The 19,411-nt window shown below is 42.0% G+C and overlaps 1 protein-coding gene across 1 annotated transcript; it reads right to left on the bottom strand.

Moving 5' to 3' along the window:
- Positions 1-6,761: 6,761 nt before the first annotated feature.
- Positions 6,762-19,084, bottom strand: oacyl (O-acyltransferase like). Its single transcript, XM_060829148.1, has 4 exons — positions 18,991-19,084; positions 16,799-16,985; positions 11,956-12,098; positions 6,762-6,874 (listed from the first exon to the last, which is right to left on the bottom strand). Exons 1-4 carry the CDS (start codon positions 19,039-19,041, stop codon positions 6,773-6,775), a joined length of 483 nt encoding a protein of 160 aa, XP_060685131.1. The 5' UTR covers positions 19,042-19,084; the 3' UTR covers positions 6,762-6,772.
- Positions 19,085-19,411: the final 327 nt, after the last annotated feature.

The following is a 19,411-nucleotide window of genomic DNA, read 5'->3' as shown; positions in this document are numbered from 1 at the left end:
ACTTGGATATAAATGTAGAAGGTATAATTCATAAATTTGCAGATTGCACAAACATTGCTATTATTGTTGATAGTAAGGAGGATGGGGTCAGGCTTCAGTCTAATATTGTTTAGTTGATAAATTGGGATGAGCTTTGGCAGATGGAATTTAGTCCCAATAAGTGTGAGGGGATGCATTTTGGGAGGTCTAACAAGGCAAGGATATACACAATGTATGGTAGGTTCCTAGGGAGTACTGAGCAACAAAGGGATGTTGGTGTACAAGTCCATAGGTTCCTGAAGAGCTCAGCCTAGATAGACAAGGTGATGAAGAAAGCATACAACATACTTGCCTTCATTAGCTGGGGTGTAGAATATTGAAGGAGAAAGTGAGGACTGCAGATGCTGGAGATCAGAGCTGAAAATGTGTTGCTGGAAAAGTGCAGCACGTCAGGCAGTATCCAAGGAGCAGGAGAATAGACATTTCGGGCATGAGCCCTTCTTCAAGAATGAGGAAAGTGTGTCCAGCAGGCTAAGATAAAATGTAGGGAGGAGGGACTTGGGGGAGGGGCATTGGAAATGCAATAGGTGGAAGGAGGTCAAGGTGAGAGTGATAGGTTGGAGTGGGGGTGGGGGCGGAGAGGTCAGGAAGAAGATTGCAGGTTAGGAAAGCGGTGCTGAGTTCGAGGGATTCGACTGAGACAAGGTGGGGGAGGGGAAATGAGGAAACTGGAGAAATCTGAGTTCATCCCTTGTGGTCGGAGGGTTCCTAGGAGGAAGATGAGGCGCTCTTCCTCCAGCTGTCGTGTTGCTATGGTCTGGTGATGGAGGAGTCCAAGGACCTGCATGTCCTTGGTGGAGTGGGAGGGGGAGTTGAAGTTTGAACCACGGGGTGATTGGGTTGGTTGGTCTGGGTGTCCCAGAGGTGTTCTCTGAAACGTTCCGCAAGTAGGCAGCCTGTCTCCCCAATATAGAGGAGGCCACATCGGGTGCAGCGGATGCAGTAAATGATGTGTGTGGAGATGCAGGTGAATTTGTGGCGGATATGGAAGGATCCCTTGGGGCCTTAGAGGGAAGTAAGGGGGGAGGTGTGGGCGCAAGTTTTGCATTACTTGCGGTTGCAGTGGAAGTTCGCAGTGTAGAATATTGGAGAAAGCAAGTGTTGTTACTAGTTTATAAAACTTTGGTTAGGTCACAGATGGAATACTTCGTACAAAAGCACAATAACACACACAGGGGAAAGAGGTTCCATGCCATAAGAGAGCATTAATGGCACACAGGCCGTAAGAATCAGAGGTGAAAGTCTGGATCTGACCAGGGGGAGTGCGCCCTTGGCTTTGAAACTTGCAAAATCAGAGTTCTAAAATCCAGCTGTAAAAGGAAGGGAACTGAAAAGACACCGCATTGAGAATGGCTGAGAAAATATCTTGTGAGGAGTTTTAATCAAAGCTGAAGTTTTCAGACAACATTTATCAAAGACTGCGAACAAACCATCGCCTGGTTTGACATTTCATATCTAATGTTGTCTAGGACTGTGAATGATAAGTGTTTATTGATATAACAGGCTCAATATATTGGAAAGTAATAAATGCTAGTGTTGCCTCAAGTTACATTGGACAGAATCTTATCAAACATGCAGAGGCAGCTATTGAAAATGAAGGAATTGTATTTATAGAGTACTTTTCGTGAAACTGGACATTGAAAAGTGTTTTATAACCTTTGAAGCTTAATGACAGCCAACTTGGAGGGAATGTTGTAATGTTGATTTGTTCCCAACTCTAAGCAGTGTTGCTCAATGTGGAGTCTGACTGACATCCACCTGAATGGCAACAGCCATTAGCTTGGGGTAAATTGGTGACAGTGCTGGGATTTCTTAGCAATGGGTAATTCCCCCATGCAAAACTGGAAGCAGCAATCAGTAGCAGGCTGGCATTTGTGAAGGTTCTTTTAGTTTCATGCGTTCCCCTAAGTGCCAGGAGGTATTCGTTGCAGCTGCAGATCATTCTCTGAAGGGTTCCTCATTCAGAGGATGTTTCTATATTTAGGTGTCGCCTCCTACATTGGCAATACCCACTGCTCTAAATGGACCCCCTGGGTCTTTGGGTCTTCTGATAGGTCCTCTCAGCTGTGCAGCTCACCCACTGCCATTAATTGAAAGGGGTTCCTAGAAGAATTCTATAAACTTTCCACTTCCAATCAGATGGGCGCAACTTAGAGACCAACAGAGTCAGGATCCGTTTAAAAACAACACTGAGAAGATTCCATACTCTGAATCTATTGCACAGAAACAGATCCTTTGGCCCATTTATGATGTTCATGAGCTGTTTGGATAATTTAGAGGTTTTTGCTGACCACCAGAGCAAGAAAGAACATTGCTTGCATCGTTCTGTAAGTAGCAGTTACAGTGCCAGTTGCTCATGAGCGGAATATACAAAGGAGTAGACAGAGAGCAAAAGATTTGAGAGGAGTGTTAACATTGTATTTTCCTTTCTAATTGCTAACTGAACCCCCATGTTATCCTTAAGAGAATCCTGAACTAAAACTCTCAAGTCTCTTTGAGCTTCAGACTTCAAAAGCCTTTCCCCATTTCGAAAATAGTCTGTGCACCTTCCAATCAAAGGGCATAACCTCACATTTTCCCACATCATATTCCATCAGCCACTTCTTTGCCCACTTCCCTAGCCTGTCCAAGTCCTTTTGCAACCTCCTCCTTCCTCAACACTACCTTCCCTCCACCTATCTTTGTGTCATCTGCAAATTAGCAACAATGCCGTCAGTTCCTTCATCCAAATTGTTAAGATATGGAGTACATAATTGTGATCTCAATACTGACCCCTCCTGAAGTTCACTAGTCATCAGTTGTCATCCTGAAAAAGATCCCTTTATCCTCACTCTCTGACTTCTGCCAATTGGCCAAACCTCTATCCATGCCAGTGCTTTGCCCCTCACACCATAGGCTCAGAACATCGCTGGGACAGACATACCAAACAACCTCACCACCCTGTGACTGATCACTTCAATTCCCCCTCCCACTCCACCAAGAACATGCAAGCCCCTGGGACTTCTCCATCGTCAAATCCAAACCACCTGCGCCTGGAGGAAGAACACCTCATCTTCCGCCTTGGGACTCTTCAATCACACAGGATCAACATCGACTTCACCAGTTTCCTCAGCTCCCCTCCCCTCACTTCATCTCAGATCCAATCCTCCAATTCGGCACTGCCCCCTTGACCTGTCCTACCTGTCCCTTCTCCTTGCCACCTATCCACCCCACCCTTCCCTCTGACCTACCACCATCATCCCCCACTTGCATCTACTTATCACCTTCCCAGCTACCTCTCTCCCACCCCAAACCCACCCTCCTATTTATTTCTCACTCCCCATTAACCACTCCCCCTCCACATTCCTGATGAAGAGCTTATGCCCAAAATGTTGACTGTCCTGCTCCTCAGATGCTACCTGACCTGCAATGCTTTTCCAGCATCTGCAGTCCTCACTTTCTCTCTTATCCTATAGAACAGCCTAGGTGTGGCACCTTGTAAAATGTCTTCTGGAAATCCAAAGACATTATGTCCACTGGCTCTCCTCGGGTCTAATTTCATCATAACTTCCATAAAGAGTTTTAACAGATTTGTCAGGCATGACCTCCCCTTAATGAAGCTGTTCTGACTTAGTCTTATTCTACCTTACACTTCCAAGTACTCCTCAATCTCATCCTTAATAATGAACTCTAAAATCTTACCAACAATCAGCCTATTGTTTCTTGTCTTCTGCCTCCCTCCCTCTTAAACAGGGGTATTATTGCTGATATTTTCCAGTCCCTGACACCAGTGATTCCTGAAAGATCACCATCAATGCCTCTACTATCTCAGTTCTCTCCTTCAGAACCCTGCATTGAAATCCATTTGGTCTGGGTGATTTTATCCACCTTCAGACCATTGAGCTTGCCCAGCTACTTCTCCTTAGTGATGGCCACCGCACTCATCTCTGCGCTCAACTCTCTTGAAGATCTGGTATGCGGCTGGATATCTTCCCCTTTGAAAACTGATGGAAAATACCCAATCAGTTCCTCTGCCATTTCTTTGTTCCCCATTACTACTTCTCCAGCCTCATTTTCGAGTGGAGCAGGTGAATCGAAATTTCGAGCATGTGCCCTTCATCAGGCATTTAAGTCCAACATCTTCAGTCCTACATTGACTGCTCTCCTTCCCATACTAATCCTATTACCTGCTGTGTCTGAAGTCAAAGCATGATTCAGGTGGAGCCTGTCCCACCAGAAGAGCTTCCTCCATCCCTAGTACTGATGCCTATATCTCATGCCCATTTATCTCACACCAATCATTGAGCCATGTATTTACTTTGATCTTGTTGACCCTGTGACAATTTGCTCATGGAAATTATTACTTTTTGGTTCTGCTTTGTAATTGAGCCCCTAGCTGCTCATATCCCCTCAGCAGAACCTTGTTCCTCTTTTTATTGATATCTATGTGGATCATGACAACTAGATTTTACCCCTCCAGTTCCAAGTTCCTCTGCAATCCAGATGAAATATCTTGAACTAGGCCACCAGGCCAGCAACACCGCTTTGGTCATGAAGAACAATGTTTATTCCTCTGATGATCCTATCCCCAGTTACAACTGTATTTCTCTTCTCGCCCATCTCTTGTTCAGCTCCTTGTACCACAGCACAATGGGCTTTTTGCAAGAATCTCTAACCAGTTAGACAAACTCAAGAACTAAGGCTCCTTGAATACTACTTCTCGGATCCCTCTACCTGCTTCATTCATTGTCACACCGTCCTGCCCAGAGGTAGTTAATCTAAGTGTTGTGACTGCCTCCTGAAACACAGCATAACTCTCCCCTTCCCCAATGTGTCACAGTGTTCGAAGCACAGACCCCAGTTCGTTAAGTCTGAGCTGGAGTTCCTCAATCAACCAACACTTGCTATAGATATGGTCACCACAAACCACAATGGTGTCCATTAGCTACCACATCATGCAGATACAACATAATGCATGTCCCAGCATCTTTATTTTAACTAGGTGAGATTAGATTACCTACAGTGTGGAAACAGGCCCTTCGGCCCAACAAATCCACACCGACCTGCTGAAGCGCAACCCACCCAGACCCATTCACCTACATTTACCCCTTCACCTAACACTATGGGCAACTTAGCTTGACCAATTCACCTAATCTGCACAGTTTTTGGACTGTGGGAGGAAACCGGAGCACCCGGAGGAAACCCACGCAGACACAGGGAGAATGTCCAAACTCCATGCAGACAGTTACCTAAGGCAGGAATTGAACCCGGGTCTCTGGTGCTGTGAGGCAGCAGTGCTAACTGCTGTGCCACCGTGCCACCCATTTAGTTCTCAACTTGACTTTTAAACAATTTATATCAGTATTTTAGTTTGTAACTTGTAAATATTTTTCCTACTTCTCTTCAATCTGAAAGTAACACACAACAGAGAATCAAATTAGTCGTTATTATCAACAAATGAACTTGAAGTTTTGTGCTTGGTTGCTGATCTTGAGCTTGAATTTATCCTTTTTTAAAATAAAACCTCACAAACTATGAGCCAAAAGCACCTCTTTTTCCCTCGGCACTGAATTTCCATTTCGTTCTCAAATTTCCCAAACCATATACCCACTCAGGCTGCATCTCGCTCTGGATGTGATCTCTCCTTCCTGATCATACAAAGCTTATACAAACTTTAATAATTACATGCCAAATATTTGTTTTTGTTGGCATCTGGGATTAATTTGGGGTTAAAACTGTCACCATACAGCGCCAGGGGCCTGTGATTAATTCCACCCTCAGAGGTGACTCTGTGGAGTTTGCACATTCTCCCTGTCTCTGTGTGGGCTTCCTCTGGGTGCTCCAGTTTCCTCCCATATTTCAAAGATGAGCAGCTTAGGTGGATTTGCCATTCTAAATTGCCAATAGCGTCCAGGAATGTGCAGGCTAGATGGGTTGGCCATGGGAAATACAGGGTTACATAGATCGGGCAAGGGGGTTGCATCTAGGTGGGATGCCCTTCAGAGGGTCAGAGAGGGCTCGATGGGTTGAATGGTCTGCTTCCACACTGTAGGGATTCTCTGATCTATGAAAATGGAATTATGTTGGGAAATAATTTGAGGAAGCATTCATCTTGAGTAAACTTCTTATGCACTGTGAAGCTGTTAAGTCTGATTTCAGTGCTTATAGCTACACCATATATATCTATTTATATGCACATGCACATTTTACATGAGTTTATTGAGTAACAATATCAAATGCCCAATGAACAAGAATCAGTTTCTCATGATCCATGTTTCTACATCTAAAGTAGCAATTTTATTTACTGGTGTTTTCCACGAGGGTATAATTCAAAGCTTATACAATAAGTTTTTATGCAGTAAATTTTACCAGAAAATTAACATATAACTAGTCATGTACATAAAAATCAATCCTGAGCAGTGTTGCATTAACAAATGAATTTAAGTGAGTAGCATGCATCTCAATAAGAATGGTTCATAGATAATAAGACTTGGACAGTTCTAATACAGACTAAGACATAAACCTTGTGCCAAATACACTTTGTTGGTCACCTTTTCTTAAACAGTTTCAAAAAGTACAGAAGTATTAAAAATTATCTTTGGTTATGTCATCAAAGAATGAGATTTTTTTTAAATGTTGAGCCTTAAAGATTCAATATTTCAGTCCATTATAATCTTGAAGACAAAATCAAAATGTTGGATCTTCAGGCGAGAATATATTGAAGGTGTGATTAGAGCTCTCTAGAATTGGATCATCAGAAGTATTTTCTTAACAGTTGAAGAGGATTTTCAATGAGTATGCACAGCAGCAATCCTAGAATGTGTGCCAGAATTGTGTGACCTATGAAGAGGTAAAGCTGGGAAAAGAGAAGAAGAGATAAAAATTTTTGGCCATAAATATTGAATAATTAGACATACCTTTTGAAGAAAAAAGACTCTCTCAACTAGTTAATGTCTGCATATTGTGTTGATTATTAAGTTGGAAACTCATTCAGCACCATCCAACTCTGTCATTGTAATTTTACTGGAAGAACAGTGAAAATCCTGATTGCAAACACTATAATGATGAACATACAGCTCTGAGGATATTCATGATATAAAATATTAAAACAAATATTATCCATGCATTACATAACACTGAGGGTCATAGATCTAGAATGATGTATGTTTTCAAAACTTCAAGTTTCTATAATCTTGTTATTCTGGAGTAAGGTTCCTTATTCAAAATTGTACAGTTTTAAAACCAATTTTGTATCTCTAAGCAACCACAAAATGCATGCATCAACACACATTTACTTACACATCATAGTAAACAAACCAACTGTCAATCAGCACAATATGGCAGCATTTTAAAATATTTTTAAGCCAACATTTTCTTTAAATAACATCTCTTGCTATATATGAGTGCTAATGTGAGACATTTTGAATATAACTGAAAGTGGGTTCATGAAAAACATCTCAAATCATAATGTCAACTCAGCTTCTGTGAGTAACCTGCTTTTGAGTTACTGAAAATTACTTTCAAAAAAGTATGAGATTACATTCTATTTATACTAGGGAACTATGGGTCATTCACTTCATGTTAAAATCAAATTATTCAAAACATACCTTCTGCCAAAAGTTCCAACTTCAAATCTTTGAAAAGTTTCAGAAGAAGAAGAAGAAGTTGCAATGGCAGTGTAATTAGGGGAAATTGCCAACGGTAATTAGTGCACCTCAGGAGGGTCACTAATTTGGTGGGTAATACAATGACTTTAAAGCTAGTGCTCAAGACTATGAAAAGGCAAGTTGCACTGAATGCAGTTTGAATTGTAAATTCCTTAATCCTTTGCATTGTTTACACTAATGTCAGGGAAAACCAACAGATCCAGATTTGTCAGGGATTTATTATATGTCTTCATGCGCTTTTCTTTAATTGCTTAGAAATGAATCGTTTTAAACAATCAAAAGAATGGTCATTGTTTCAATTAATATAATTGTAAGACAGTCTAAGTTGTATGATCTTTTACATTGAGAGGGTTATTGGTTAACAGATTATTGTTCTCACCCAATCTACATGTACTTTATTGTCAAGAATATTCGCTGTAAGTAAATAAGGTGCATTTGTATAGCACCTCTCACAACCTCAGAATGTCTCAAACTGCTTTACAGTCAACAAAGTACTTTTGAAACATAGCCACTGTTGTAATTTATGCCCAGCAAGGGTCCACAAGCACCAAGAAGTTCAATCTGGTTTTAGTTGCAGTGAATGGTGAACATGTGTTGGCAAATGCATCAGGAAAACTCCCAATTTGTTTGCCAAATGAATTTGTGAGATCTTTTACATCTAATGGGGGCTCAGTTTAATGAAGGCAGCAACTCAAACATTGCAGTATTGGCTCTCCAAAGTGCAGCACTCCCTCCATACAGACCCTCTGACAGTGTAGCACTCACTCAGCACTGATCCTCCAACAGTGCAGCACCCCCTCAGTACTGATCTTCTGACATTGCAGCAATCCCTCAGTACCGACTCTCCGACAGTGCAGCACTCCCTCAGATCTGGCTCTCGGACAGTGCAGCACTCCCTCAGTGATGACCCTTTGACAGTGCAGCACTCTCTCAGTACAGATCCTCCAAAAGTGCAGCACTCCCTCATTACTGACCCTCTGATAGTGCTGTGCACCCTCAGTGCTGACCCTTCGACAGGGCAGCACTCCCTCAGTACTGACGCTCTGACAGTGCTGCAAGCCCTCAGTACTCACCATCAGATAGTGCAGTAATCCCATAGTGCTGACCCTCCAACAGTTCAGCACTCCCTGAGCATTACATCTCCAACTGTGCAGCATTCGCTTAGTACTGACTTTCTGACAGGGCAGCACTCCCTCAGTACTGACCCTCTGACAGTGCAGTACTCTCTCAGTACTGACCCTCTGACAGTGCAGCACGCCCTCAGGACTGACCTTCTGACATTGCGACACTCCCTCAATACTGACTCCAGACAGTGCAGCACTCCCTCAGTACTGACTCTCCGATAGTGCACCACTCCCTTAGTACTGACCTTCTGACAGTGCAGCATTCCCTCAGTACAGATCTTCCAACATGCGGCAATCCTTCAGTACTGACTCTCCGACAGTGCAGCACTTCCTCAGTACTGACCTTCTGACATTGCAGCACACCCTCAGTACTGACCTTCCAACAGTGCAGCAAACCCTCAATACTGACACTCTGACAGTGCGACACTCCCACAGTATTAACCATCTGACTTTCCACCACTCCCTAAGTACTGACCCTCCAAACATGCAGCAATCACTTAGGACTGCACCTCTGACAGTGCAGCATTCCCTCAATACTGACCCTCCGACACTGCTGCACTCCCTGAGTATGGATTCTCCAACAGTGCAGCACTCCCTCAGTACTGACCCTTGCAAGTTAAACACTCACTTAGTACTGACCTCCTGAAAGTGGAGCACTGTCTCAGTAGTGAACATCAGACATTGCGACAGTCCCTTTGTACTGACTCAACGACAATGTGGCACTCCCTCAGTAGTGAGTCTCCTGCAGTACAGCAGTCCTTCAGTACTGACCCTCCAACAGCGCAGGTCACCCCCACTACTGATACTCAACAGTGCAGAACTCCCACAGCACAGATGCTCCTACAGTGCAGCACTCCCTCAGTACTGACCCTCTGACAGTGCTGCACTCCCTCAGTACTGAGTCTCCAACAGTGCAACACTAACTAAGTACTGACCCTCTGGCATTGCAGCACTCCGTCAGTACTGACCCTCTGACAGTGCAGCACTCCCCTCAGTACTGACTCTCTGACACTGCAGTGCTCCCTCAATACTGACTCTCTGACACTGCAGTGCTCCCTCAATACTGACCCTCTGACAGTGCGGGTCACCCACAGTACTGACTCTCTGATGTTGCAGCACTCCCTCAGAGCTGATCCTCCGACAGTGCAGCATACCCTCAGTATTTACCGTCCAACGGTGCAGCACTTTCTCAGTAAGGATTCCCCGACAATGCAGCCCTCCCTCAGTACTGACCCTCTGATGGTGCAGCACTCCCTCAGTACAGATCCTCTGATAGTGTGTCACTCTCTCAGTACTGACCGTCTGAAAGTTTGGCACTCCATCAATACTGACCTTTTGAAAGTATGGCACTCTCACAATACTGCATCTCCAACATTGCAACATTCAATCCTGACCCTCCAACAGTGCAGCACTCCCTCAGTACCGATTCTCTGAAAGTGCGGCACTCTCTCAGTTCTGACCCTCCAACAGTGCAGCACTCCCTTGGTGCTGACCCTTCAACAGTGCTGCACTCCCTCAGTACTGACCCTCTGACAGTACAGCGCTTTCTCAGTACTGACTCCCTGACAGTATAGCACTCTTTCAGTACTGATCCTTTGAAAGTGTGGCAGTCACTTAGTACAGACCTTCTGACAGTGTAGCACTCTCTCGGTACTGACTCTCCGACATTGCGGCACTGTTTCAGTATTGACCCTCTCAAACAGTGGGAGAAAGTGAGGATTGCAGATGCTGGAGATCAGAGCTGAAAAATGTGTTGCTGGAAAAGCGCAGCAGGTCAGGCAGCATCCAAGGAGCAGGAGAATCGACGTTTCGGGCAAAAGCTCTTCATCAGGAATACAGAGGGTCCTCTCAAACAGTCCCAGATTTCAAAATGGTGGTATAGGGCTCTGAGCCAGAAGTCATCCACTCCATCCGTTTCTTGTCTTCTTTTTTCCTTTCTTGTTTTTTCCCTTTCTACTTACCACTCTTCCTCAGAAGGCACCAGTGGTAGCGAGTTGAGGCCCAATGTGAATTCCAATTGAAGCCAGTCAAAATGGCAGCTGTGTAGCAGTATGTGTGGGACTGAGCCCAGGTGGCCAGAGATCAGCTGCTCTTTCTGCTGTTACCTTTTTCTTTTCTCTGCTTTTTTTTAAAAAAAACTTTAACCTTACTTATTTTCCAGGGAGAGCTCGGGAAGCATCAAAGTGTCCAATGTGACGGAGGCAAGGTTTGGTGGAGGGAGGCGAATTTGGGCCCAGTGCAGATCCCAGCAGTTTCAGTGATGGCTGAATTGCCAAGTTCAATCCCAGTACAGACTCAATTTTGTGGCCTCAGTCGGGGAAAGATGGCATCAAAGAAAGGCGCCATGGTTCTGCGGCTGCGGAGCTCGAGGTGTGCTGGCTGTTTCATGTTGACGATGGTCTCAGTGTCGAGATGAAGAGCCCAGATGCAGGCCTACGGCACTTGAGAAGGACTGTAATGTTGAACTTTTCATTTTATTTCTTAACTTTTCTACTTTGTAGCTGAGAGTTTGTGCATAAGTACCTTTGCATCTAAGGTGGTGCCAGAGAATGGTGACTTTGTGCAATTTTCACTGTACTCCTGTATCTCTGTAGTTGATTTTACGTGACAATAAATTCTAATTCTAATTTTAATTATAAATTAATTACTCAATATTCCATGCTCTTTACACTTCATTGTAATATTTCATGTTTAAAAACTAAAAGGTAGAAACATCACCTGTGTCAACCAAATACTTAAATAGATATTTTTAAGAAATAGAAAAGGAAAACACTGGAGACTGAAACAGAAGCTGAAGACCTTACTTTACTTTAAAGGTTAGAAATGTTCACCAGCCCTGTTCACCTACTGACTTCTTTTCCTGCACTTTCTTCAGGCTTTCGTTTGTGAGCTCACTCTAGCACTGGTCTCACGGTACCTCAACCACACTTTTCCTAATCTCCCACTCACCTCTCACCCTGAAGAGTTTACTTCTTGCAGTAAATCCTTGTTAAATTATCTGTCTCCCTGTTTCCACTTTGAGCCAATATTTCCAACAATACAATCAGTATACTCACTCCACCTTTGTCTTGCTCTGCTTCAGTCTCATACTGACTGTCCTTGAATATTCCTGAAATTAAATCAAGGGGAATTCTTGGATTACTCACCATGTTGATGTCTGTGTAATGCAGGAGTGTCTCCTGAAGCCCATTATAAATATTTATGACAGCAGGATGGATGAGAAAACAGGCATAACTGAGATTGGCGAGTGGGATCCATAGCTTGCTGGATAACAAACTTTGAATAAAACCTAAGGAGAAAATTAATAGAAAATTCAGTTGGAAAGCTGATTAGAATTTAGTCAAGGGTTTCATTGGACATTAGACTACCAATTACACATACTGATTTTCATTCCTTATTGAAACATGCAATATATTTCCAAATTGAAATAAAGTTGCCAGTCACAGAGCAACGCTCTCATGAGAAAGGGAGAACTGGTGGTGGTTCAACCTGAGGGTCATCACACCTCAGACGAGGGGCAAGGTTGAGAAGGAGTGTCTTTCATGGTAACTTTAGCTAGTTGCAGGAACGGAATCCACACTGTTGGCATCACTCTGCATTGCAAACCAGTTGTTCAGCCAGCTCAGCTAACTTTCAGGTGAAGTGATGAAAGAGCAGTGCTCCAAAATCTGGTGAATTCAAATAAACCTGTTGGACTATAACCTGGTGTTTTGTGACTTTTGACCTTGTCCACCCCAATCCAACACCAGCACGTTCATATCATGATCTGATAATGGCCTCAAATCCGCATTCCCACCCATTCCTGATGACTACTGATTCCCTCGTTAATCGATGCAAGATGAGATTGAAGTTATGCCAGTCAGAATATTTGACAATATGAGATTTTTATTTTTCATTTCTTCTACCTTATATTTTCTTTCCCCTTCTTCTGTTTTGCTGACCCTTCTTGAAACCCAATTTTGTAATGTCATTAGCCCTCTGCTGAGGCAGTGCTCCCTGTCTTTTATTCTTTATGGGAATATCCATATCTATTGACTATGCACACAGTATATTTTCCAGCTGATGTTACAGTTTGGCAGTCAGAAGCAAAAGCACTTGTCCATATTGTTTAGCTTCCCATGCTTAGGCCCTGGTTCTCAGCTGATTTCTCCAACTGAGACAATTCATTTTGCCAACACCAGGAATCCCAGGAGCAAGATTTAGTGAGAGGGCTTGGAACTGGCCTCGTTTCTCTTGGTAGTGCCTTCAATCATGCAGATTTCTATACCCTAATCTCAGCTAACTACCTGAAAGCCATTTTAGTCCTTTTTGGAGATTATCCACTTCCTTTTAACATGAGACTGTCGTTTAGTTTTATAGCCACTTCATGAATTCTTCACATCCACCTTAACAGTACCCTTTTTTGAAAAAAATAAAAATCCAGCCATCCAGATTATGTGATTAAAGTAATTAAATGCTATCATCACCTTGAGAGTATGTATTTTGTATGTGTGCTATATATAAAAAAGAAATAAAATCAAAGTCTATACCAAGTCTGAATAGCTTTTTTTTGTATCTGTAGTCATTTTAATGCAGTTGTCTTTGAGAAGTTACAAGGGAAAAAATTGCAAATTGACAAACAATTACTCTTTTGCTTCCCTCTGTCTCTTGTGCTTCCATCTCATATTCGTTTATTTTACTGTGACTATACCCAGCTGAGCTTTCCTTTCATGTTGCACCTACATTTCAAATGTGTCACTCCATAAACTCTTCCTCCTTCTTTTACTACTATTGAAAATTGTAGTTTTAATTCTTTCTAAGGGTTTCAGACTTATTCAATGCCAATTCTTCAGCTTCCCTCATTTTGAACAAGTTTTAGACATGCAAAATTCTGATATCTTATTTTTCAATTTGCTACTTTATCCCCGCTCAACTTTTCAAGTTTACTATTCTCCTACTCTAGGGATCTTGACCATTCACCTTGATTTCTTATTGAAAGAAAGTTATTGCAGTTTAGATTACTTACAGTGTGGAAACAGGCCCTTCGGTCCAACACCGAACCTCCGAAAAGCGACCCTCCCATTTATCCCTTCATCTAACACTAGGGGCAATTTAGCATGGCCAATTCACCTAGTCTGCACATTTTTGGACTGTGGGAGGAAACCGGAACACCCGGAGGAAACCCACGCAGACATGGGGAGAATGTGCAAACTCCACACAGTCAGTCGCCTGAGTCTGGAATTGAACCCGGGTCTTTGGCGCTGCGAGGCAGCTGTGCTGACCACCGTGCCGCCCACTTTTTTTTAAGATTAGATTACTTAGTGTGGAAACAGGCCCTTCAGCCCAATAAGTCCACACCGACACTCCAAAGAGCAACCCACCCAGACCCATTCCCCTACATTTACCCCTTCACCTAACAGACAATTTAGCATGACCAATTCACCTGACCTGCACATCTTTGGACTGTGGGAGGAAACTGGAGCACCCGGAGGAAACCCACGCAGACACAGGGAGAATGTGCAAACTCCACACAGACAATCGCCTGAGGCTGGAATTGAACCAGGTCTCTGATGTTGTGAGGCAGCAATGCTAACCACTGTGCCACCATGTCACCCAATTCTGTTTAATAATTGCAATTAAATAATACCTCTAATAAACTTGGAAAATAATTAAATGTTTACAAATGGTTTGATTGCACAGAACATGAAAATTATTGAAAAAAGACATACTGGCAAAGCTTTCTAACTTGTATTCTTGTGAAATGTCCTGATGAATGCAAATTCCTAGGGAAAAACAATATTAATAATGCAAAACATGAGATTGCTGATTGGTTGACAAGTAGACTCTGATTAGTAGAGGCATTGTCATGATGCACTCCAACCTTTCCAAAGCCACTTTGCTGATGGGTGCTGTAATGCAGTCTCAGAAATTCAATGGGATGCAGACTCAGCAGAAGAAATCAAACCAAAATAAATGCTCATATGTTCCAGGACGAGGTCTTTGAAAATGAAGAATTGGAAATGGCCAAATGGGAGACAAAGCTGTAATGACATTTGGTGACTCATTATCAGTAATATTTAGGTAGAATCGGTTTTGGCTGCATCAACCACTTAATGTCCAGTCTGTGGGGTGTTAGACTACAGTATGACTGTCACTCAATAATCACCTCATGTTCATCCCAATTTTTGAGTCTGAATTTTATATATATTCACACTCAGACATAATAGATCATCTAACTTTTCTAACCTTGTATAGTAAAGTTTAGTTTGTTCGAAACTGTGAAACCTCATTTTCATTCTCTATGTGCCTTTGTTTTCAATTTGTCCACTTTAATAAAAAAGTTTTTAGTCCTTAACAGGATTTTAGAATAAAAGTAACAGTCTCATCTGGGAATGTGATTTAAGGAACTACTGCATCTAATTATTTTTGCATTACTCATGTTCCTGCAGGTGACAAGCTGTTAGAGTTCTTCACCTGCACTACAGAAGTCCCAATTTGTACACATCTTGGTGAAGTAGAAAAAAAGTGACTAAAACTGCCCCAATTATTAATGAAGTAATCCTGTCATTTTCTTTTAGTCTTCACATTATATACGTGGTTTATTGCGTACACACAAGTTCCATTCATAACCATCTCAAAGAGTCCAAAACAGGATTTGACCTTAAAGCTGACATTAAAGGCTGCCAGCATTCAGTAGATGTTTGCATACACATGGAATGCATCAGGCATTGCCTGGTTTCTAGGTGCAATCTGATTGTGACAGGTACCACATTCACACGCATTGCTCAGCTCCCATTTAACAGTAAATGAGAATTTTTTTTAATAGGTCAGTTGACTAGAATCTTTCTTATGAATTTAGATTTCTTTTTTAAAAATGCATTAAAACAATATTTTCTGAGAAAGCTACAAATGCAATAACATTGAATAAAATGATTCTGGTTTAATGCTGTTCTCTGTCTTTCACTGGCCTGGTGATGGCTGGCAGTGTAGACCTCACTGTTGATAGTTTGATCTTCTCTGTAGTGAAAAATAGCAGAATAGCCATCATTGTAAACTCTGTCAACAGAGGTAGATCGACTTCAGATTCTGATATAAACTGTGTAGCCTGCCAGGCTTTATGAAAAATTAAAATAGCACAAGGCCTTTCTAAAATCTATATAATGTAAACTTTAGGGCAGAAAAACAGGCACAATTGATTCTGTTACTTTATGTTAACCTAGCATGAAGACAATCCACATAAAGTATACTGCTTTGGTTTTGGAAGGTTGCAACCATGATGGGGAAGAATTACTCTCAACAAACCTGAACTAGGAAAACAAAAATCCCTAAGGTTCCTCTGGACTGTGATTGAGTAACTCTTAGAAAGCTGTGTTACAACCCACAAGAGTTGATCAGTTGGGTAGGCACATTATCAGTCCAAATCCACAAAGCTAACTGCAATTTAAATGTCTTCAGTCTTTCCGGCTTTTAAATGGAGGAAACTGTAGCCCATCTGAGATTGGATGTCAATCAGCCTTGTTTTAAACTCCCTTCGTGTCGTTGCCCTGTTGTCGCATTGTAACTTCCTTCTAAATACACCTCCCTGAACTCTGCTTTTAATATGCTGATCCTATGCTTGAAAAGTATTTCCTTAAACCTTATGTGATTTTGCAACTTGCTTCGTAAATGTCAGTAAAACTTTATTTATTCTCAATCTACCCGGCTTTGACTCTGGAAAGTTTCTTTCAATGTTTCCCCAGTTAAGCACTATATCAATGCAATCTGTTACCAATACTATCAATCCCACTCAATATAGTTGTCAGGAGGTGCATCAGTACGGTTCAAATGGACTCACTGTTGTTCCTTTGTAGTAAAGGTCTCTGCCAGATGCCCTTGCAGGGAATCACAAATGTTGTCCAGAGAATCAAAAGAGAAAGTCTGAAGACATCTTTGAAAAACCTAGTGTTGGGTTCGACAATTGTAAAATGTTCCAAGGGCTGTCTGAAACTCACTGCTACTAAAGAATTATACCTGCATATCCTTCTTCAGATGCAAGTATGATCCATCCAACCGCAGCAGCCCATGCAGATCTGTGTAGTGCCTGATACAGCACAGGAAGAACAGAGTAGGTTTCAGTTGAATCATCTAGAGCATAGCCTAATGCTATCACAGCAATCATGGTGCCCAGACAGCACAGCCAACCACCAACAACAGAAGCCTGGAAAAGAAAGCATTTCACTGTCATTAATAAGCAGTAATGATAATTTCCATTTAACACAAATCAGCACTCATTGGAACATTACAGAGAAGGGGAATGGACACTAAGCCTTTGTGAGAATATTAGAGCAGGACACTGAAGGTTTGGTCATATGGAAGATTTCAGGAAATCAGGTAGGGAGGTTGTGAGGTGGAATAGTGTAAGGAAGATTTCCAGAAGTGGATTGAGATAGTTGAAGATTCTCGTACTATTGCAGGAGCAGAGGGAGACGGCATATACAGAAAGTCAAAGTCAAGGATCCAAGTGTATACAGGGGCATGTTCTAACTGGAAAATGTTGCCAGGGCAATGATGTGTTGTTCTATAAATGAGGTATTTAGATATGATATAGTGTGTGGAGCTTTCACAGGTCGGAGAGGATGGAAAGAATTGCTGAAGTCGGTGCTGCTTCTAACTATGTGGTGACTACTAGGATTCTAAATGGATCCCACTGTCAGCATATTATTCTTGGCAGTGTAGAGGAACAGAGGGATCTTGGTGTGCAGGTACATAGATCCCTTAAAATGGCCACCCAAGTGGACAGGGTTGTTCAGAAAGCATATGGTGTTTTGGCTTTCATTAACGGGGGATTGAGTTTAAGAGTCATGAGATCTTGTTGCAGCTCTATAAAACGTTGGTTAGACTGCACTTGGAATACTGCATCCAGTTCTGGTTGCGCTATTATAGAAAAGATGTGGATGCTTTGCAGAGGGTTCAGAGGCGGTTTACCATGATGCTGCCTGGACTGGAGGGCATATCTTATAAAGAGAGGTTGACTGAGCTCAGACTTTTTTCATTGGAGAAAAGGAGGAGGAGAGGGGACCTAATTCAGGTATACAAGATAATGAGAGGCATAGATTGAGTCGATAGCCAGAGACTATTTCCCAGGACAGAAATGACTAACATGAGGGGTCATAGTTTTAAGCTAGTTGGAGGAAAGTATAGAGATGATGTCAGAGGAGGGTTCTTTACAGAGAGTTGTGAGAGCATGGAATTCATTTCCAGCAGCAGTTGTGGAAGCAAGGTCACTGGGGGCATTTATGAGACTACTGGGCATGCATATGGTCACAGAAATTTGAGGGTGCATACATGAGGATCAGTGGTCAGCACAACATCGTGGGCTGAAGGGCCTGTTCTGTGCTGTACTGTTCTATGTTCTATGTTCTGTGTTCTATTACTACATAACTTCTGAGTTATGTTAATGGCTTAGGGTGCATGTCATGCTGGCCCATTTTTACTTACTTTGATTTGTGTAATTGTCTTTTTCAAGAAAATGGTTAGGTGTGTAACCATGCAATGGCAAACTCGTGAAAGTGGCCAATAGAGGGAAGGTGATCGGATTTTGAGTGACTGGTGGAAGTTAAGGAGATAAGAAAGGATAGTATTCCAAGATAATGACCACAGGATGGTGTTGGCAGCTTTCGCAATCTTGATGTTGTGACCATTGTAGAAACTGTATGGACTGTGGGAGTAATATGTAATATTTATAGCTGAGTGAAGGACAGAGGAGCAATGACCAAACAAGTATTGATATAATAACAAATGTATAGGTGATTGGACAAAATTGAAGTGTTACCCCCTATCCAATGACATGTTTTTAGTTATAAAATAAATTTTGTTAAATTGTGACTTTGTTGTTATATGCCTATATGTTTGTTTTGTGCAAAATAGTGATATCCAGGCAGCAAACTAACTGCTTGCAATATTTAGGGGGATTTACACAGGATGCCATTGCACATCAAGTTACTGCACCCCTGTGTTGTAATTGATGGAAGGGTGATTGGAGTATTGAGCCAAACCCTGAGACTGCATTCTCAAAACTGCTCGTCCACCTGCAATGTGCACATCATATAACCACAAAGCTTTAGAATTTAACCATTTATAGGTCAGCTTTAAGTGAATATCCCAGTTCCTTACAAACAGATACATATTTTCAAGTTTTTACCACCACGCAACACAATAAGTACCTTGGTTTTCAGCAAAGGTGTTTCTCTGTGATGCAATAAAATGCCCAACATAATTCCAATTAAAAATGGACCATAGCGGCAATAAGGCTTTACGTAGTATTGTATGTTGTAAACCCCATATGTAAGCAGTCTGAAGACAAATATAAAATCATGTTTAGTAACAAAACCTAAATGAATTTTAAAAACAACATTATCGAATTAATTCTCAGCGGGAACATTCCGATTCATTTTGTTCAAAACTTTCAATGTCTTCATGCATGTAAGGCTTCAAGATTGATCCTAACCCTCTTGTAACACTATTCTAGTTTACTTTGAAGTAGTTTTGAAGATTTACACTTTCCATAACATTTTATTTCTTATTTACTGTGTGAGGTGATTTCTTAGCCATCTCCTTTCAGGACTAAATAAATGGCCCAAGTTT

Source organism: Hemiscyllium ocellatum, chromosome 1, assembly GCF_020745735.1.
Source record: "Hemiscyllium ocellatum isolate sHemOce1 chromosome 1, sHemOce1.pat.X.cur, whole genome shotgun sequence".
Classification (NCBI taxonomy): Eukaryota; Metazoa; Chordata; class Chondrichthyes; order Orectolobiformes; family Hemiscylliidae; genus Hemiscyllium; species Hemiscyllium ocellatum.
The sequence above is the reverse complement of the archived record's forward strand: the minus strand, read 5'-3'. Positions and strand labels throughout refer to the sequence as shown.